The 22616-nt window shown below is 38.8% G+C and overlaps 1 protein-coding gene across 3 annotated transcripts in view; it reads right to left on the bottom strand.

The window, feature by feature from the left end:
* Positions 1-3228: 3228 nt before the first annotated feature.
* VCL (vinculin) overlaps positions 3229-22616 on the bottom strand; it is a 63296-nt gene continuing 43908 nt past the window's right edge. Inside the window, exons 9-22 of one of the 3 annotated variants that reach the window (XM_086466455.1) lie at positions 21642-21795; positions 20624-20799; positions 19283-19473; positions 16408-16607; positions 15776-15904; positions 14621-14770; positions 13913-14021; positions 12630-12932; positions 11922-12052; positions 11416-11601; positions 8326-8535; positions 5916-6119; positions 5296-5400; positions 3229-4571 (exon numbers count right to left, since the gene is read on the bottom strand). In XM_086466455.1, coding sequence (XP_086322581.1) covers positions 4425-4571; positions 5296-5400; positions 5916-6119; positions 8326-8535; positions 11416-11601; positions 11922-12052; positions 12630-12932; positions 13913-14021; positions 14621-14770; positions 15776-15904; positions 16408-16607; positions 19283-19473; positions 20624-20799; positions 21642-21795 — 2395 coding nt within the window. In that variant the 3' untranslated portion in view covers positions 3229-4424. The remainder of the gene's footprint in view (positions 4572-5295; positions 5401-5915; positions 6120-8325; positions 8536-11415; positions 11602-11921; positions 12053-12629; positions 12933-13912; positions 14022-14620; positions 14771-15775; positions 15905-16407; positions 16608-19282; positions 19474-20623; positions 20800-21641; positions 21796-22616) is intronic. The other 2 variants (XM_086466454.1, XM_086466456.1) reach the window with 2 other exon arrangements.

Raw genomic sequence — 22616 nt, 5'->3', positions numbered from 1 at the left:
TTCATCTTCTCCTGTGAAATGTTCACACTATTGTAAACTATTCCTGGTGCTCTTAGGTAGGAGACATCTGGTATACAATGAAACGATGACTATTTGCTACATCTGCCCTGGACTTGATCACTGTGCAGCTATTTAAAGTTTAGGAAGGGCATTTAGGAGCACGGGAGATAAGGTTCCTTGCATATTTTTTAATTTAAATAGAGAACAATTAATGTTTAGATTATGATATTTCAAAGACCTAGCAGCGACGATGCAAAGCTGACTCTGCTTTTCCTTATACATCAGCACAAACTTGTTGTCTCTGTAAACCTACACATGCTCCACAGCACCGGTCGGGTTTCAAACCACACATTTGGTCAGTACATAGTAGGCTGAGGAACCCAAGGGCAGGCTTAAGGAAGAGTGGGATACTGCAGCAGCTTTGTTTCCCAAACCCGTTTGGCTTAAAAATTGACGAACAGGTGCTAACTTTGCTTCAGATGAAGAACAGGAACTAAAGTTATTCAGTAGTCAAACTTTCAAATACTGGGACAAAAAATGATCCAGTCGAAAAAAGGAGGGGAAAGCCATCTGAACGCTGGCAGCAAGCCAGCAAGAAAAGAAACGAGCACATATTCTCTATTGGTAACTTTCAGATATCACTAGGGTAAAAACTTGGCCACAGACAACCATTTTGAATTGCTGAAATTACAGTAGCATAGATAAAACATCACTTTTAAGAAGCAGCACCTATAAGAAAGCCTTGCATTTGTGTAGGCACAACACTGGGTATTAAAAGCTACCAACCTTCTAGTCTAGTTTTCCAGCCGGAGAAACCTCCATCGATTCATTACTCATCCTACAGTTCCGCTCCATCTTTCAGCAGATGGCAGTTTTGCTGGAAGTCTTGTCTTCAAATGTAACTGATCATGTCCCAGGCTTAGCTCTGAGTGGCTAGAGCTGCTCTCTGCTTTAGCAGCTGGGAAATACTTCAAGATCTCCTGTCAGAACCGATGCCGGCACATAATGTAACATCAGAGCCAGCCGGCCTTCACATTAACGCTTCCCCCCCTTCAGCGGGCAAGCCTTGCCAGCCTTCTGTAACAGGGCACCAGGGCAGCAAGCACAAAGCTTCTGCCTCTGGATAAGGTTTGAGCCGTACTTCTCAGCACAGCACCAGGAGTCACCGTCCACAAGAACTGCACTCACCTGGTAGAAAACCACCCTGAGCATGAAGATGGGTTTCCTCAGGGAAGCGGTGTTTGGTGTGAGGCTTGCACCTTCTGCTGTAGGTGCGCTGGCTCCTGCCATTTCTCCAAACACAGGAGACTCGAATGCAGAATCTGCAGAAGGGGACTGTATCTCTCTCGGATATGGAAAGAATGGTGTGAACAGTATGAAATCTGAGTTTTACCTCTTATTACTAAACCCCAGATGCCTTCTGGTACTGTGGGACTATGTTCAGTCCTACAGCACCAGTAAATGTTGGTTCCACAAAGTCAGAACATTATGTGTATTGGTAGAAATTTTTTAGTGAGAAAGTGTTTATAAGAGGTTCTCACTGCGAGGGAATAAAGGAAACAGGACAGTGGTTCCATGCTAATCGCCCTCGCATTCAATTTGTGAAGTAAAATTCAGATTAACGAGGTGTTGGCAGACTAGCAGTTCTTCCCTTATTGACAGGATCAGGCAAATCCCATTTTAAGTTTTCAGGACCTTGTTCGGTGCTACTAGAACCATGACCACCAGGCCTCTGGAAAAACTCCTGATTTTTCCCTCTGGACCACAACTTCCAGTAAGTTCTGTAATGACTAGTTTTACAGGCAAAAAGACAGAAACAACTTGTTTTAAGCTTTGAGAAACCTTGCACTTTTCTCTGTTCAGAATATGTAGAAGCGACTGTTCTTTTGCTTTAGCATTTCATTTCTGCTGCCTTTGCTTTTTGCTCTTGTTGTTACGGCATTACCCACTGCTCCGCTATCATTAATACTCACAAGCTGACATTTGTACAAATGCATTTTTATTGTTTTAACAGAACAAAAGAAAGGTTGAAAACATTAGACTATACAATACATTTTGGTTTATAAACAAAGTTTTATAGTGGTAAAACATTTCTGTAAGTGACATTCATGGTCTTTTTCAAATTTTTGCTGCATTTCAGGTCTGAAGACCAATAGTGTTCAAAAAAGCAGTAATTGCATAAGGTGGACAAGTATCTTAGCTTCTACAAAACAGTTCAGGAACTTACAGTAAACATTCTGGAAGAATATCAAAGGCAACCATGATTCATAACTTTCCTGCAAACATTCCTCAATAAACAAAAAGTGATCTTTGGCATAAACAATTACATATTAAAGGCATTAGTAATATTGCATTAATATCAGTCAAGCAACTAAACAGTGATGCTAAAATAAAAAAATCATCTCACAGAGAAGCCTGAATGGGTTGAGGGGGGAGGAAATGTGAGGAGCATTGGAAAGTAATACAGGAAGACTAGAAAATCCCTTAAAAATAACCCCCACCTATTCAGTGTTATTTACTGTTAAATAGAAGTTACTACATTACAATTACGTTAAAGATCTGGTATAAACCAACCAAACGCAAGACATTCAGGTTAAGGCTCTGGCACCCCTTCCTCTTCCTGTTGCAGGGAGTTACAGGAAGAGAACACCAAGGAAAGACCCCAAGTACCATGCGTTTCCTAATACCCCGGCAGAGGGAGGGTATCCAAGACAACCCACGCTCTCTCGTGCTCAGGCTGGTTGAGGCAGATGCATCACAATCCGTCCCGCTTCCCTTTTCAGATCGCAGTGCAACAAGGGTGGGGGCGGAGAGGAGAAAGTCCAGGCGGAGAGTGACTGTTGCAGACAGGTAAGGCGAGCTGGCTGCGTTGGGTGTCTCTTCCTTTGAGCTGTTAAGACTGAGCAGTTTTTCCACAAGGGCACTTCTTCTAAAGGTGGTTTGATCACACAACAATTTTTAGTAAATTGAGAGGGCATCATGAGGTCAGTGCTGATCTGGGCAGAAGTCTGCAAGTGTTCCTTGCAAATGTACAGAGATTCATTCTAAAACAACAATCCTCCTTTCTGTCCAATGCCAAAAGAGACTATGAAGCGATTAAATAAATATATGTGTGTGTGTGTGTGTATATATATATATATATATATGAAGGCATGTTCAATTATGGAAGGAGAAAAGCATCCCAAGTCTATTTTGGTAACAGAGAGGGGGCAGTTCTGTGGGTTTTTATTGTGGTTTTGTTGGAGTCTTTTTAAAGACACAGTAACACTTTGTTCAATTCACTATTACTAGAATTTGAAAAAAGATTTTGAGCCTCCAAATGACAAAACCAGTAAAAATACCCAGGTACATTCAGCATTAGGAACCACTGTTTGCTGGTAGCCATCAGACCACCTAAAAAGGGTCCCATGTCCCCGCAGTGCTTGGGTTTCACTATGCATTGCTGTCAACACGGGCAGTGAGGGGAAAGGTCTTTTTAATTGAGTATCTTTTTTAATTTCCACCTTGAGTGGCTGGAATAACATTAGATGGTGGGAAGAGGGAAATAAAGAATAATTGCATGCGCTCCTTGGGTTTCCAAAAGGAAAGAGCCAGCGTGTGGCATTTTCTGGTCCTGGGCACACAGCTACCTTAACAGAACCAGGCTTTTCAGCTCAATACGTTACTGAATTGAGCAAGAAGGAAAGAGTTCCATGATTTAAGGTCTCCAGCCATAAGGCTCAAGCGGTCAACAGTGTGCCACCGACATCCACTGCAAAGCATTCCAGTACAGTACGAGTTCTGGAATGCCTACCTACAGGGTGACAGGAGGGTGACAAAGCCAGCTCCAGTTTTTGGTAAAGTACTGTTGCCAGGCAAAAATCAAAAGCAAAAAAATACCTTTTCATACATGGAATTTTAATCCCATTTCCAACTGGTTTGCTGCCCCCCCTCTGCCCCCTTTTAATGAAAACCCCCACACCTACCATCATTTCCGCATGCTTTAAGAACAGCCAGCTAAAATCCTGTTGAAAAGTTGAATGTTTCGATATCAATTATTGTCCCTAAAAAACTGCCAAATAACCAATAGTGTCCTACACTCTCAACACAAGCTTAAAGTGAGGTCCATGTTTTACATCATCACATGGAAACTACTGGAATATACAGTGCATGAATGAAATGGGCTTCTGGGAGAACAGAATTAAGCAAAAAAAAATGGATAACAACTGTCTACTGTCGGAAGCAATTTTGAGGTGTTTGACATCAAATATGTTCCAAAGACATTTGAAATGCATTCTCTTATAATTCATACCCTTAGAATGAGGCATTAGCACAAGCTAATCTCAGGCTCATGTATACAGCACCTTTTGCTGTTAATGTATCTCTCCTGTTTCCAAAAAAAAGGCATTTTATGTTACAGAAAACAATACTTATGTGGCAAGTGTTTACTGATACCATGGGGTCTTTCTGACCCAGCGAAGAGTGAACCCAGCATCTGTTCTTATCTTAATGGATGCTGCTTCAGCTTCTCTCACAGTTTCCTTCACAGACTGCATGAGATTCTGGGCGTTATGAACCAACATCTCGGTTGCCTGTCAAGAAAAAGAAAAATTTCAATGTATTAGTAGATACCACATTCAGGTCAGAGGCATGGAAACCCACTGTGCACAAGGACTCCCACTATGAGCACTTTAAGTCAGTTAATGTCTAACTTAAACTATGAAAAAGTAAATGAAACAAGCAGCCCCTGGAAGCCATCAAGTGTTATCCTGAGTCAAAACAAGACCTTCCCGTATCTCACTGTGTATTTGTGCAAAATCTGAATAAAAGCTTAGTGTCTCAAAATATAATAATCTCTCAGATGCCAAAACTGCAGGATTTCAACTGAAAACATGCATGTGGAAGCTAACAGGACTGCAAGGCAAGTACTCACGATGTTGTTGGAGAATAAATACTTTCACTACAATCCACCAGAGGGTACTGCTACTCCTCCGATGTCAAACCTGCTGCATTTGTAGAAGCAAGTTCTTTCCTTGGCTCACTTTTTACTGTTAAATCAAGGAGATTAACAAGTTGTTCACATAACAATTTGAACCAGAGTAGCTCTTTGGCTTGGGAAGGATCGATGTTCCTCTATTAAACTGTAGCTTTTGAGCCAGAAACCAAGGTGCTATACAAAAACTATCTTTGCTGAACAGCTGAGGTAAGCTTTCAAACATAGAGTTCCCAGAACACATCTGATATTACATGTTGTATATTTTTCCCCATAAAACTGGTCAACAATTCCACACTACCATCAATTTTTACACCTCTTACCTGTTCTGACTCTTCATCACTGATATTAGTTCTGCCCAGCATGGTAGCTTTGACAGTGGAGAGAATTTTCAGTTGTGTACTGATGGTTGGGATTCGCTCACAGACCTAGGGAATGGGGATAAAAACCACTTCACGTTGTAAACTGAACCAATACATTACCTAATGTTTTTTTCAGATAAACTTTTTGATTTTGTTTTACTATTAGATAAGGAATAGGCATAGAGGGGATCTTATAAACTTCAAGACTTTCTGACAAATGTTGGTAGGATACTTGAATCTTATTTTGCTTGCTTCGGGAATTTTTGGGATGGGGCCAACATTTTTCCTCCCCTCCAGATATTCCTCAAGGGTCTGCTTGGTTAGGACAGACCAGTGTTCATAGCACACTATTGTTCAAAACCTCTTTGCACACTAGCATCTTCCACTCGCCTGCGAACAAATCCTGACTTCACAGAATATATATGGCCGGCCATGGGATCTAAAAACAGACATAGAACTTGAAAAACTTTACAAGCCAAGGAAAGATACTCATGACTTACTGCCACAACTCCTGTGCTCACTCACACTGAGAGAGGAACAGAGAAAAAAGTACTTGAGGCATTTACAAATTAACTCATTACCTGCAAAAGGTTTGTTCTGATGCGCTTGTCAGTGCACTGCTTTGCCACCTCTTTGGCTAATCGAGTGACTTCATCCGATGCCTTAGCAATATCCTTCGCACACTGAATAAGGGCACGCTTGTTTCCACTACCTCCCCTCACCAGGCGTGACATCTCTGCCATTAGCAGCGCCATTCGTTTAGCAGCAGCAATGATGTCATTACCCTGAAGAGAACAACACGCGTTAGTGTTCATGCCAGGACAGAACTGTCACGGAAGTCACGACTGAGTGGCAGTCTACATTGTGGTAGCAACCCTTTCAAGAAATTAAGGATGGAAGAACCATCTGTGAACACAGAAGAGGTTTCTTCAAGGAACAGGGAAGATCTGTACTAATGATATGTTTCTGACATTTTTCTTCCTAACACTCAGGAAAAAAGCTCGCTTCTAAACCGGAAAAGAAGTGGTAAAGAAAAGTGTTAGTTAGTCCATGGAATGAGAGTTACTGCTCTGCTAGCTAGGTTTTAAGATAAAGCATGTTATTAGCATTTGAAATTCCAGATTTCCCCCCCAAAAAAAGCTTCTTTTTAAATTAAAAAAAAAAGCATGCTAAATAGCTTGTTAAACCAAATAGCGCTAGTTAAGTTAAATAGTGCAGTCATAACAGTTGAGCAGAAAATTTTCAGTGGCATCTGAAACTGAAGTTGTTAAAACAACAGCTATGCTGCTATAATGCTAGAGGATAAATTGGAAGAGAATCTGTAGCACACAAAACTTTTGTCACAGGTAACAGGGAAACGAGATGCAGCTACTACCTTTTTTTTTTTTTTTAAGTTATTCCTTGAAAATAAATCTTCCTTTTTGAAAAAAATCTTCCCTTCCAGGAGAGAAGAATATTTAAGTCCAAAAGATAACCTAGTTATATTTCTTACATTAAAATCCAGGTTTCTTGTACATCAAAATGAGTCACAGAAATATTTCTGAGAAATATTTGAAACGTGAATTTAACTATGACCAAGGCAAAACCATTTCTTATACACTGTTCCAGAGAGAAACCTAGTGCAAGAAAAATCAGATCCAGGTGACCAATTGTTAGTAGACTGTTAGTATATTCAGATTCACATTTGTAGATAACGTAGTTAGACAAAAGTGAACTATTTGGTGCCATGAATCATTCCTATGGTGTGGATGAATTATTATCAGAGTGAGCCTAAGTATTACACTCCTTCCTCAGTATAATTCCACAATTAATGAGCAACAAAGTTCAGAGCAAAGAGTACACAGCAAGAACCCAACTTAGCAAATATATTCTCTCTCTCTGTGCACATACTTCCATGATTCACTACTAGAAAATTCAGGAAGATATCCCAGATATTTTACAGATACAGGTGACACAAAAAGCTGAACTATTTGTTACCGTGACCTAATAGCTAAACAGACTGCTAGTATAACCAGTCAGGATGCAAACGACATAACACAAAGCTTTTCCGTGTTTTCACGTAGGAGGATCAAGAAAATAGGACCAGTGTAATTTACAAAGCCCTCTAACAAGTTATCCAAGCATCAGAATCTGAAAAGGACAAGAACATTTTTAAAGCCCTTTTTATTAAAATAGTTTAGTATATCTATGTAAATGCATACACACACATACATATACATACACACACACCCCCTAACCTTTGTTTGTTATGGGACACCAACCTCATTTTTTGCAGCATGCTATACAAAGTGACCAGTCTTGCAAACATGTGTGCTTAGACGAAGGGACAGGCTACTTGTGAATGTCTGAACCTCATGTTAGATTTCCCCTGGTTTCATATAAACACAATCTCAATTCAGCAGCTAACAGCATTCAGTGCAGCTTCTTCATAAAAGAATTCTCTCAAGACCAGCAATTGCAATACAGCCAAGTGCAAGCCAGCAGACAGTCAGTCCTCTTCGATAAACACTGCCATACAAAGCCATTCCTTGTTGGAAGGTATTTAAATTGATGGCATCAATGGAGGCAAAGCACAGTAGACACATTAAATGACTTCTTGAATGCTGTATACTCTGCTGTATCTGGAAGTCATTAAGAAACCATTAACCATGGCTTCCCAGGTATCCCAAATGAATGGAAAAAAGAACAAGAGGGGAAGGAAGACAACCCCTATTACAATTTGAACACTGCCATAACAAAGAAGAACAGGCATATGCAAAGGGAGAGGAAGCCTTCGAATATTAATAAGTGACCCAAATCAAGCTTCAATCCAGCACTGACAAACAGATCTAGCAAACTTGTGAAGCCACTCTCAGTCCTTAAAATGAAGTGCAGACACACTTATTCATTCAGAATGGCGGGCCCCAGCAGGGATCAGGAGTGATGCAAATGTGTCAGCGTTCCAAATGGCTGGATGCACACGGATCAGTCCCCGGGGAGACTCAGGAGTACCTTACTAGACCACTTGGTTGCTTCCCGATGTAGAGACTGAGCAGCAGCCAGAATGGGCTGGTTAACGGGCTGATTGGTTGGCATTAACAGCAGCTCAGGCTCGTAATCATCTTCAATGTCAGAGGGGAGAGTGAATTCAACATCTGCATCATCCTCCTCATCTATATCTACACCAGCCTCAGCCGCTTCATTAATCATAGTCACATCAGGCTTTGCAGGTGGCAGCAAGGGTGGAGAAACGGGACAGTTAATACAAGAAGCAGAATCTGGTAGAAAAGCATGAACTGAGCTGTTTTAGTGACCAAAACATCCTCTTGGTCTCTCAGGATCTAACAAGGCAGCTCTAGGATCAGGTCAGAGGGAGTAAGGGAAGGCATACAAGATTAGCAGAAGGTAACAAACATTTCACCTGTGAACTGAAGTTACCAAAAATATCAAGAAGTTACAATTCAAAGATGCAACATTTTTCATCTGAGCATACAGCTTGTAGAGACAGAGGCTGACTTGAAGAACAACATTCTTCTGGCAAGACAATGGTGAAATGAATGGATTTTCTGTTTCAATGAAAGTTGTTTTGACTGCATAGAAGCAGGCACAGCATCTGATGACTGTGGTAGTTGTGCAGATAGAAAGCTTTGTATGGGAGCCCATTCACATATATGTGTTAAGAAGAGATAGAAGCAGGATCACAAAAAACCACTGATGCTGCTTGCTGTAAAGTGAAAAAAAAAAAAAAAAGGTGGGACAGGAGACACTGTAGAAGTAAGCACTGAAGTACCGCAGATAACATGAAAAAGAACAAAACTGGGTTATGAAAAGAGAAGGTGATACTGAATGTTATGAACGCTATGAATATTACAGTTCTTAAAGACTGAAACAGAATTAGTAGAGTAAGAGGATTATGAGGCATATGATACTGTTTTGCCACAAGATGTTGTATCCATTACCTTGAAAAAAAAAAAAAAAAAGAGGATTCAAGCAAATATATTGTGTTAGGGTAGATCACAAGGAAGAGGTAAGTGGCATTAACAATACAGGCATGTATAATACAGCAGCATTTCAGTACAAAAATATTTTACAAGTTTACTAACTGTATTTCTTTGACTAAAGCCAAGTGTGGTAAAAGTCAAACTACCCTTACCAAAAACTGCACTTTCAACTGTGTTTTGCTTAAGATATAGCCTTTTATGGAAAAAACATCTACACCAATGAAAACACACAGAAGTTTTAGAAGTTGTAACTTTTCTATACTGCCAAATCAACTCATCTTCAAAGACAACTTCTATTTAAGGCTTAATCTAATTAAAAGTTTCCAAACATCCCTCATTCTCTGATTTATCCAAATGAGGGGGAAAGGCAGGGAAAGCTCAAGCTACAGACAGCATTCGGTTTGTGCTCCATGAAAAAAATGGACTACATAAAAGTCCAGGATCCACCCAGTGAAGAGGAGTTTTTCTAAATAGGGAGACAAAACAAATCAATTTTAAACCTTGTAAGAATGAAGAATGTTATCAAAGTTTTTTAAAGACTAAGTACTTATTCACCTTCGCATAAGCGTAACACATGGCAAAGTTTCAGTAGGCTAATGTAACCGGGCAAAAAAGCAGAAGACAGTTGACACAGTCTGCTGTGATTCAGTACTTCTGTCTTTCCAGGTCCAGCCCATATTCCTCAGCAGCACTGTCCATCAATCCCTCTTCCACCCAATAAGTGACTTCAGAGACTACAATAATGTTTTTAAAACTTCCCACAAAACATACTGACAGAATAACTGCACTCTTATTGCTAAAATAGGACTGATAAAAAGAACAATTAGAAGGACAAATGCTAGGCTAATTTACTGCTTTGTTGGTCTCAAAGAAAGAGCAAGGAAAATAGTATTTTATAATCTAAAGACACTGAATAGAGCTCTTTCATAATCAGCAAGGAGTTTTAAGGTCTGCTGCTTGGCTTTGATAAATATTTTAACAGTTGCACTATTTAATTTAGAATGTATATAGTATATATAGGCAATTTAGTAATGTATATAGTAAAAGCATTTTATTACCTACAGTACATTGTTAAGGTTAACACCTCTAGGAAGCTGAAATTAAGGCTTTTGGCCTGAAAACTACCTTCTGAGATGACGAATACATTCCAGTACTATCCCTTTAGTAATATAAATACGTATTTGGTATATCCAGAAGTATGGCAAAAACAGAGCTTTTCATTTTATGGAAGAGACACTCAGAGTCACAGGACTTTTGTATTTTATCTGTACTTCCAAAACAGATGTTCCTTAAGCACAAAGCATTGAAGCTGATTCGTAAACTATTCAAGTCATGTTCTCGTTCACCATCTACTGTGGTGGAGAAAAAAAGCAGAGATTTTAAAAGGCAGATTCTGACCTTTAATTTATACCAGCAGAAGCCTAAATCTCAGAAGTTCTTACTCATTTGCTGCCAGAGGAAAATGTAGCTCTTCAGGTGGAAAAAAGGGGAAAGCAAAAAAGTTATATCAGAATTTATAAGACTGACAAGTTCACACTACTTTGTCACAGCACTGAAACGATAAGGAAATGAAGGATTTTGGCCTTGATAGTGAGTGTGACTCACCACAAAAAAGAATGAGACCAGGCCATCTATACATGGTCACTTTTCCAATCATAAGTACACCAGATGAACTGCAAAGTAACTTGCAGCTCCTTCCTGAATTAAGGCAAACCAGCTCATGATTCCTGCAGCTGGCACCTGCAACATCCATATAGGCTTTTCAAAGTCACTTAAATATAGCAATCAGCTTGTCAGCCTAGAAAGGCATAAGTATTAGTGGCTCTTTAGGTAATATTAGCATCAAGGATCACAAACAGCTTAGCATACAAGGCATATTTCTGTTCACAGAGGTATGTTAATAAAGCATTCTAGCAATTCTGAGTATTACAACAGTTGTCCCTAGTTCACTCTGAACTTGAAAGGGTCTCTAATTCCTCCTTTACTACTTATTCTATAAAAGAATTTCTCTGTTGCTGAGACAACTGACTTTGGACCAAACACACTGATCCTGGAAAAAAAAAATTCCTTTTAGCACAAGACACACAGAACAACTTCTTACCTTGCTAGACCATTTTCGGGCCTCATCATGCAACTGCCTAGCAGCCATCATCATGGGCTGATTAATAGCTTCTCCTGCTTTCTGCTCTGGGAACTCTTCATCCTTCTCTTCAGGTGGCGGTGGTCTGGGCGGGGGAACCTCACCCTCTGGAAGTGGTGGTTTTGGAGGAGCAAGCTCATCAGTCAGCTAAGAAAGGCAAAAAAATACTGTTTATTGTGCAATGAAACAGTACACAGATCGAGTAAAGGATCACATCACAGCAAGACATGGTTGCATGACCTCATGCCTGTTTCCAGTTTTTCAAGTGCACCCTGTTAAAGGAAATACCATGTTTTAATCTCTTCTTTGGAAAGCTGGATTGGTAGCTTTTAGATTTAAGGCTACTTGTATGCATTGCTGGCCAGACAATGCATTTTATTTCTAAGGAATAAAAATATACTCAAGTAATTTCAGTGTGCAATCCACATGCCAGTGACAACTGCGTATTGTATTACAAACTAGGCTGCACTTACGTGAAGCTGCTCAAGGTCAGGAGGAGGAGGGGGAAAGTCTGGTTCCTGAGGCTGGAAGGCTTCTCTGACTTTGGCCACAGCTCCCAGAATTCTGTATCCAGAATCCAAGAAACTCTTCTGCAAACCTGAAGAAAAATCCCATTACCAGTTTAACAGCATTCTGTAATACTTAGAACTGCAACACTACCCCAAATATTATTTCTATAACGTACTGTGCCACGTACATGTACATCTGGGAAAAAAAAGATGTTTAAAAACTACCAAATTATTCACAGTGGATTTACATGTTTGAAATGTTAGAGTCATATGCAACATGCATAAAATAAAGCCTAGGCTGAGTAATAGTACTATCAATAGCCAAAGTAATTCCCAAAACAACTTCTAGAATAAAAGAAATGATGTAATATTTACTTATATAAAGTATTACTACTAATAACGAGTTACAAACACTTCTAATAAAGATTATGAAATCACACAACAAACTAGAACGCTGACTCCTTTTCCCTTGAATATGCCAAAGGTCTTTGATTGCATTTTAAAAGAGCAGGATTCAGCAGTTAGTGGTGTGATCTTGATTTCACCATTCTGGGATTTAAGTGTACACAATATTTGCATAAAAGGGGACACAGAGCTGTACAAAACAGTGTGAGCAATACTCCATGTCACCTTCAGCCATTGGAAATCAGCTGACTGAATCCTTACCAGGATCAGAAATGTTTCCCGCCACAGCTTTAGCATCCATTACCATCGGCGATATAGTTTTGCTCAGCTCATCAGAGGCTGCTTTAACAGCCTCCCGGAATTTAGGGTCTTCTGAATTTTCAACCTCCCGTTTTGCTACCAGTAGGATGCGGTTTGCTCGTCTAGCAATGCTGGTGGCACCAGCTACCAGCATCTGAGGTTGAATGTTGGCCATCGCAACTTTACATTTATCAAGATCTTTCTTAATAGCCTCTTCTGATGCATCCAACAGAGATTTAGTATCAATGGCTTCATCCACCAACCCTAGAGTAAAAGTTAAACACATTAATACTCTCGTTTCATCTGTGGAAAGGGATATTTGGTATTCCAGAAAAGTAAGTATTTCTAAACTCGGGGGTGGGGAGGGGCAGAAAAGGGCATGGAAATCAGACCAAATGTATTACTGCAGTTTTACTTCTGATTATGTGGTATCTCTATCACAGCAACCATGGTCAACTTTGCTCCCCCTAATGACATCTCATGCTCTTACTCATCTACTGGAACATCTAGTGGAACATCACTGGAGTCAAGAACTGGCTTACACAGTATATGCAGCAGAGATTCCTTCCTCCCACCACATTTCTTTAAGCATATTCAGTACTTTTGTACCTCTCCCGTTCATTCAAAAGGAAATATCCCTCTGGCTGTGCTTTTACTTAAGGGTGATACATAGTGACAAGGCAGTAAGATTTTAAATACCCACAATTTAACTATGGGGATGGAGAAGGAGGTAGTATACAGCAGACCAGTGCAAAAGATCTGCACTTTGGAAGAACTGAAGCACTTAAGGGTCTCAGCCAGATTCAGTAGATCAGTAGCTTTGTTTTATTCACTGCTTTCATCAAGCTGTTACATCATTTTGAACATGTTTTTATACTCCCACTTAATTATCTGTCCCCACTCAACATGCCAAGATTATGCAGAAAAAAAAAATCAGGTTCCTGCAGTGACAGACTGATAGGATAGCAATTGCAGTAAAAAGTAACAATATTCTGGTTTTCCCACAAAAGAACTACAGCCAAATTTGCTCCCCTGCAGCTCAAAACTGATATATATGAAGTAAGCTATTTTGCTTATGCTGTAACATATACATATTTCTGGAGTCAGAGGGCATATTCCCACTTCTCTTAATTTATTTTTAATTACCCTTATGCATGCTTCGTCAGTTCAAACAGAATGGGGAAAAAAATCTATACCAGCTAGTTAGCCACAAATATAATCTTAAAAAAAAAAATCCACTTTACCTGTCATTTTTTCTACATTATCAATCCATTGGTTTTTCATGGTCTCAAAATGTTCATAAGCAGCTTGGTTTCCAGGATTTCTCAGGAGGATACGAGCAGCTGATACTACCTGCCAATGGAAAACACTTTTAATTATGGAAGTATCAGTACATAACATCACACATATTCTCGAAAATATATTTGTTCTTTGAGGACTGGATGGGCAGCTCCTCATTTGGAATACTAGTTCATTAATTCTAGTTCAACATCTAGCTGCTTGATGATTGCAATGTTTCTGGAATTTGTTGATACAAACACTTTTTTTCTGGAACTTCAATTACATGCCGATATATCTTAAAAACACTTCTTTGAAAGCACAAAAATACAATACTTATTACACTACCAAAATTTTAATGGAAGTTTCATTTAGAAAAAAAAATCATTAAAGAGCATTTTTTCCACTTAAATATTTTACTAAGCCTCAAAGTAATTTTCTTTCAAGGATAAATCCCTAACACTTCTGTCCAAAAGCTGAAGAGTAAGAAATGTCACTCAGTTTGTTCTACTTGGTATCATATACACAGCTATTTGCCATTCTCCTTTTAATAGTGTCAGCACTGTGGTCCTTGCTGGTATTTACATCTTCCGCTGACAACAGAAGCATAAAGGAAATTCCACAGAAGTCATCCCCAGCCCTTTTAATAGCCCTTCAAGACTAAGGCAGCAAACCTGTGGGGTAAGTTCCCTTGCTGATTTCACCGTTGCCTGAATGCCCTCCACAGTAGTTTTATTTGCAGTTCCAACTGCAGCTGCTTTTTCCGCTGTAGCTCCCAGTCTAGCAGCATGGTTTTCAAAGTTTGCTGCTCTTTCATCAAACACCTACTTGTCAGAAAAGAAAAACCATTAAAAAAGCCTAACTTCCCTAACAGAATACACAATTTCTTCGAAGTGTTAAATACCAGAGACACCTTCATAGCATCCAAACTTAATTCATCTCCTGAGAAAAGGCCGCGAAAGGTTTGAAGCTGTTTCATTTTTTTTGTCTTTACATTACTGGACTTTCTTCTTTACATTTCATTTGGGCAACAAAGGATACTGCCACACTTCATAGCTTTGAGGTATTAAGTACATTAATTCCTGATGACTACTGCTGCAACAAATACAGTGTTACAACTATTTTAGTTCATAGAGATTAATCTTCAAACCCATAATCCAAAAGTAACTATATTTGGAAACTAAAGATCAGGTTTTACCCTAAAAAACGAAGTTTCACATTGGAAAAAAATTCTCTCCTTCCACAGCCCGCAGTTATTCAAGGCACAGAACACTTTGTCAAAAAGCTATGCTGTCGTACAGCTAAATTCCCCGAGACCTTGGGAATAATTTTGATCATTTTCAAAACAACTAGCCAAACAGAGCTGCCAGACACAGAGTTTTAGAGACTCCATATGCAGCCAGTAGCTTTGAATTACAGGGAACATAATCCAGCAAGAGAACAGGTTAAATCTGTTGATCAATCTTGGTACGAATTTGACTATTTTAATCAGCTTATATAAAGTTGAGATACAGAATCCACTAACTAGTGTGTCAGTGATTTTTGTACAAGAGTTTTTAGCATGCTGAAGGCAACCTGGTACAAACATCACAGGGAGAAATCTTTGCCATTTACTGAAGTCAGGGACAATACAGTTTCCAGGGATATACAGCATAATTCACCATCTCCAAGAGTCCAGAGAGATTTGCACGGCAATCATTATGCTGTCAGAATTAATAACGGTGTATCACAAGCTTGAGAAAAAAATACCAATTCATTTTTCAAAATACCATTTCAGGTAAACAATAACTGAAGCTTCGCATGGGAAAAAGACCACCTAGGTTACTTGCCTCATCTCTGTTGGGAGCATCAGAGGGAGCAGTGGCTGCTACTGCTAACAATTTAATAGGAGTTGTGGTGTCACTAAAAACATCAGAAACTTCCTGGGTCATTGCCTCTTGCATCCGTGTTTTAAGATCCTTAAGATAAAACGAAAATTATTAGCATATGATATAGGAATATTAAGTTTGTATGGATTCAAACCCCCATAGAACCTCTTCTTGGAAAAAAAAAGCCATTACAATGGCAGCCATTGAGATAAAAATCGTCTTAAAAGCATGATCAACAGATCATTTTTTACAAAATTTGAAATACAAGAAGCTTACATAGCACTCCTTGAAGCAGCATCAGAAGCTATGAACAGCAAAATTTTAGACCTTGTCCCTTAAATTTGCAATGCTAGCATACTATTTTCTTTTAAAATGAGACTTTGATTTTACTTCTAAATTGTTCATTTGGAATTAATTCCCATGGCACGATATCAAGGCCTTTGTAGAAAGTTTGCTTTAAGCACCTCAGCTAAACCAAGTTTTTTTGCTGCACTTCTGTGTTTATCGATGACTCGTACACACAAGCACTTTACCAGAGGAGTGCAAATACTTCAGCATATCATGTGTTTCACTGCACAAGAGCAGATTTTTACCTTCAGTGAGTCCTGAAGCTGAGCAGCAATTGCCCTGGCCTGAGGAGATTCTCCCTCCCCTCTTGCTGAGAGGTCAGCTAGCTGAGCAGCCAGTTGGTCTACACGGTCGCATTTGGCAAGCAGGTCTTGACGATAAGGTCCCATCATGACATTGGCTAATCGACGACCTTCTGCAACCAGACCCCGAATTGCTGCCTGGCCTACAGTGGAAGAAATCATGTTGCATTAACATATGGTGGAACAAAAAATTAAAAGTGTAAATCAGATGCATCATGAAGGAAATGACACTTCAGAATTCTTGGGTTTTTAAGAACACTTTTCTAGGCAGTGGAAAGGATCTTCTGCAGTTTATCATTGAGTAATTTCAGTTCAAACCCACAGAGGAATTCAGCTCTCACCAGTTTCTCTTTGCTTATTACAGCAACTCTGGGTAGAGATGCATCCGTTTGAACTAGGGTGGTCTGACAGGTTAGTCATTACAGCTGTCAGGTATTCCTACATAACTAACCTGTTGACTCCAACAGAAAGCACTTACCAATTCCAAGTACTATAATTCATTTCCACATCATCACAAGTAATTAGAAGACGAGCAGGAAGAGAGGGAGAAAAGCCAAGTAGAAAACATAAATGAAAAAGCAGAATACCCTCTCCTAGGATTCCAGAAATCATGGGTAAGAACCATCAAGTGTCCAGGATGGGGGGGATGACAACAACTACCTTACAAAGCCTCCACAGTGTGTCAGAAGTTTTTCTCTAACAAAATTTTTAGCATGGGTGCTTTCCTTCATTCACTTAACAGAAGCTTCTTGTTCTTTCACAAGAATATGCTCCTCTGTTCTTTCAATAATACAGTAGTATTCTTCTTTTAAAAGAAGTCATCGTATATTAAGTACTTTAAAGACCTACTGAAGAGTCAATTTAAGCTAATGCTAGTACACAAGTAATCTAAGTTCATGAACTTGGAAGGAAGTTGTCACAGGACCTGACTATCCAAGAATCACTCAGCACTGCCACCATCATTTTAGAAAGCTTATTACTGTAGTTAAGTTTGGGGCTGTTGGAGTGTTCCAAGATGTTTCTTAATTGTTGTTTTGCACAAGTCAAGTGCAGCCAAGCAAGTATACTTCACACACCATTTAGTATTTCAATACATCTTGCCTAGCTTGTATTCGTCAATAACAATTACTTTAGTCATCACTTAGCTAGGATGATTCATAATATGACAGCATGTAAATATTTGTAGCAGCTAATACTACTGAAGTGGCTCATGTGTTTATAAAATAAAACACACCTTCTGCCTTGTTACTTCAAAATTCAACTTGTGTCAAAGTGCCACCCTGGGATAATGGCAAACACAGTTATTTGTGACATGGTCATTACTACTGCAGAGAACATTGAAGTATTTTCACATTATTGTAGCACTGAAAATATCAGGCCAAATTCTATCAGTTGTCCTGTCCAGACTGAAGAGAGCATATACCTGATTTATATTCTTAATATACCTTCCCTACAAGCACCCTGCCAGGTGCCAATGCAAGTGAAAGACATTTAAATGAAATTGTACAATGACATCACGTTACGACTAGAATTTTTATATTAAACTAGAAACATTAAAGTTACCATGTCACATCTTGCATCTCTACACACATTTTTGCCATATGTGTTACTCCAGCAATTGACTAAATTCTGTAGCGCATGTCCACTGTTGAGAAACTCCAGTTCCTTCAGCAAGCTTTCGGTATGTATGAAAGCCTCATAGTTCACTAGGCAGTTACAGACTTCAAGAGGAATTTAAGCTACCTTTGTTTCTTGTCAATTAAAAATAATAAAAATTAAGTTTAGGTTTTGTGCTTTTTTTGATCCAACCACCTTACAGGTTACTATGTTCAAGAGAAACATCAAAATTAGTAAGGTTTTCAGCCACTGCCAAAACATCTCGTGAGACCTATCTACCGCCTTCTTGGTCATCTTATTCTGTGTGCAATTTCCTCATCAGAAAGTGTCAAAACATGCAACTCCACTAATCTGGTTTAAAATATTGCATATAAATTTGCACTTCACAAGTGTCCAAGCTATCAACATCACTAAATCTTTAATTAAAGGATCTATCATTGGTTATCCACACAACAGAAGTTACCTTGACAGACAGGGAAAGGTGTGAGAAAGAGATATTAAAGATTTGCAGTTACACTACTTCTTATAAGGTGTGTTTCAACCTGTGATTATCAGTTGCACTCCTCAGACCTGACTGCTATCAAGAAAAATTAAAAAATTACTGAATCCAGCTGTCAACCTTCGTCCACCTACTTGCAATAGTATCAGAAGCTAAACAAGAAATTTCAGAAACAGTTTACAATAAGCTCTCAGTACAGCAACTCCTGAACCATGATTATACGCTTGCCGATAGCTTGCTTGGATTCTCAGATCTCTGATTAAGTAGCATTCTCCTCAGATAACCCAGAAACCATACAAGAAGTGATATTTTTAAGCCAGGCTTATGAATGTTTTTCTCCTTTCTGAAGGACATAATTACTCAATTTGCTGGAGTAGGTATAAATTCTAAGTCAAGATACTATATTTGCCTGATAGTAAGAGCAAGGAGCAGTCTAACGTTTGTCTGTTCTACAGCCATGTTCTCCTAGTCTTCGTCAAAGTTGTTCTTTCCAGAAGACAAAGAGAATCATGGGCCAGGTTGATTCAGTAATACTGCAGCCAGGACTTGGCTATAAACCTCCAGCCACAAATTGAAGGTCTCCACATCAGTGAAGAGATTCCACGCATCCTCAGCACCGTAGGAGCTGTAGTTTCAGTCATAAAAATTACTAACAAGTTTAACTATAAAACTGCGCAGGGAAGAGCACACAGAAACACTTACCTACTCCCCGATCAGCAACTGTAGGATTGTCTATCCACCTTTGAGCTTGCTCAATCTTGCCCTCCAAATGGACAGCTGCTTTAACTGGCCTAGTATTTGCTACAGCCCTGTTTGTTTTGGACTGTAAATTCTGAAGTGATGTAGCTATTTGCTTAGCCAACGCACGAGCCTCAGGAGAGTCACCTTTCCCACTAAGGATTAAAAGAAGCATAGTCATATAGAGATCATTTACAGCTAGTCCCAAATTCTGCAGGAAGACACAACGAGAGGTGCTTCACCTTTGTCAATAAGGTTAAATTTGACACTTGAGTCTCAGAGCAAATAATGCAGATCTGTCATCCATAAATCCCCACCTCGCACTTCTCTGCTGTGGTACCTGGATATTACCCATGTTCAACACAGCACTAGGGTGGAGGAAGGCATGGTACCGTCAGTGGTAATACTGATGTATCACTGATTTCCCATACTCATGGCTGTCTTATGAGCAACTGCTATAATGCTACACAGATTACAAGCAGAAAAGTAAGTAGCAACAGACCCAAGGCTATATATAAACTCAAAAAGAAGTAGCACATTAAGACCTGAAGCAGCTAAATCAAGAAAAACTTGATTATAGTGTCTAACTAATGAAGCAAGAAAAATATTTATCTCCATATTGCAACTGGCCATAGATGAAGATCATAGTTTATGCAGTAACTGTTCCTCCACTTCCATTCTCAATCATCCTCTTCACTAACTGATATAGAAATATCATTTCTGAAAGTCTTGTCTTTCATATCGCTTGCAGTTACAGCTTAGAATACTGATGCTGATAGAAGTGGTAGATACTCCACCTTGACATTTAGTAAACTGCTTAGCCAAATACAGGGATTACATTTGTCTGTATAAACAAAAGTAAACTTCACATTAAATTATTCCTTTTAAATGCTTTAACAGCATAAAGGAGCTCACTTTTGGCTTCAGTTTCCCTGTCAAATATTCCATAGACAATAGAAAAAAAATATTTTCTAGGTAATACAACTCTAGTTACTCCTCTTTTTTTTTTTTTTTTTTGAGGAAGATCATGCAAGTTGGGCTTTGGGATAGAAATCATTAGGGTGAAGCATTAAAAAGGATATCATATTTTATAACTTGGCTTCCCGCCTCCCAGGCAGTGAACAATTCTTCACATTCAATTTCTACTAATTGCAGGATAGAAACTCAGAAGTATAAGATGTCCATTCCCACTTCTTGGAGGAAAATATATTCCCCAATTAATCTCAATATTCTGATTTTGCTCAGCAATTTGAACTACAAATGAAAGTCATTCAAATAAATTAATGGTAATAAGACAATACGTACTGTCGTCGTAGATCTGACAGCTTAGCTGTCAAAGCAGAGATTTCCCCCAAGGAACGAAGGATATCATCTCTTTCTTTAGGCTCCTCACATAATTCTGCAACTTTCCGTGCTTCAGCCATAATTCCCCGAATATGTTCTTCTCCTTCACTGCCCCCATTAGGATCCGCAAGCCAATTCTTAATAGAAAGAAGTTGTGTACGAGTGAAGATAAACAGTATTATTATTTCTATATAAATAAAAAGAAATACCAATGCAGCTTTCAAAACTTTATTTAACAGAAAATACTTTTCAAAACCAATTTCTGTTTATTAGATATCATGAAGTTGTTCTATTGTCTGTAGACTTTCTGTTCTGAAAAAGATGTCAAACTAGATGAAATCTACCCAAATATTTTACATTCGATCTCTCCTCAACATTTGCCAACAGTATTTTCAGAAGTAAAATTTAACTAGTGGCTTTAGAGACCCATGTTCTGGCTTTCAGAAAAAAGCGAAAACAGAGGCTCTTGTGCACAGTGTAGCAGTCTTTACAGAGCTCTTCCTAAAAAGTCTAATTATAATTTCATTCCATATGTATGTAATATTAATGTATATTTATATATACAATTATATACGCATCTCTTCATAGGTTCATTATTTGATGACCATCATCATCACTGGGTAATAGGCTGACCATTGAGGGAGATTAAGTATTAAAAAAATAAAGTATCGACTCTTTTCTCTAATAAGATCAGTTTATGTCCAAATGTAGGGTGTTTCCTCATTTTAATTTCATAACCTTGAAACTTTTAGCAATAGTAAAAGAATTATGAAAAAAACTTCACAAGCTGTAGCAAAACTCACAATATCCTGTAAATTACTGAATTTAACATTTTTCTTCGTAAACGCAAGCATTCCCTATAAGTTCTTCCTAACAAGTAACTGTTGTGTTTGGAAACTACTACAACAGTTCAGTATAACAGCTCTAACTGCAGTGATGTAATCATGTCATGAAGTATTTATTACATCATTAGTAGTACCTGAGCAGCATCAATCTTCTTAGCAATTGCCTGCTTAGAGTTTGTCATGGCCTCCAATTTGCGGGCTGCATTCTCCACTTTTGCAGTGAGCATATCCAGACCTTGTGACACCTGCTGTGCTTTCTGCATCGCCATGGGTGTAGCACCCTGTCCTCTGCCCAAGACAAAAGGAGCATCACACATTCAGCTCAGGATTGAAGGAAGCTCTTTTCTACTGAAGAGGCAACAAGAACTGTTTATGAGCGTATGCAGCAATTATTGCAAGAGATACAGTATTTAATCAGATTTTTTTTTCCCTGGGAAAACAAAAATAACTGAGGAAGAACACCACAAGAAGACTTTAAGAGCATATTTCCCCTTTCCAGAATTTGACATTTAGCGTCCTCAGAAGAATGAATATTTTTTAAGTGTCACAAAGTAAGGCTATTTGATGACACAGTTCCATTAAAGTATCCAGGGCAAGGCCTGTTATCTCCTCATTTATAGATTGCTGCAAGTCAGTCAGAACCTGCAGGAGTTGTGTCTCACATACCTAAGTGAGGCCAGCAAGTCTGCAAGCGAAAATAAGATGTCTTAGTTGCCTCAATCATGTTGACAAATTAGATTAAAGGTTACGAGCCATTGCTAAGACGACTTAAAATGGTGAAAAGGTTGCTAGCAATGCAAGTTTACAGGACTGCAGAAAGCAACTTGCAGCACAATCACTATTTGTTCAAACACTTAGGAGTTAAAAGTTGGGTAGAAAGATTACTTCAAATACATATGCCTAAAAATGTTAGTTTTGCATAAGGAATCTCATACTCCATTCCAAAATAACCTGACTACTAGAAAGCTTTTTGAGCATATTAACTTTATCAAACTACTAACTTTAAAAAGACCATAGTAAGTGGAAGGATGACAAGCATGCTACTGAGATGCTAAGGTGCATTTACGCAGTCAGGCCAGAGTCTCAAGATACGTTTCTTTATATCTTAT

Source organism: Leptosomus discolor, chromosome 6, assembly GCF_034619465.1.
Source record: "Leptosomus discolor isolate bLepDis1 chromosome 6, bLepDis1.hap2, whole genome shotgun sequence".
Lineage (NCBI taxonomy): Eukaryota > Metazoa > Chordata > Aves > Leptosomiformes > Leptosomidae > Leptosomus > Leptosomus discolor.
This window is presented reverse-complemented; position numbering and strand designations above follow the sequence as displayed.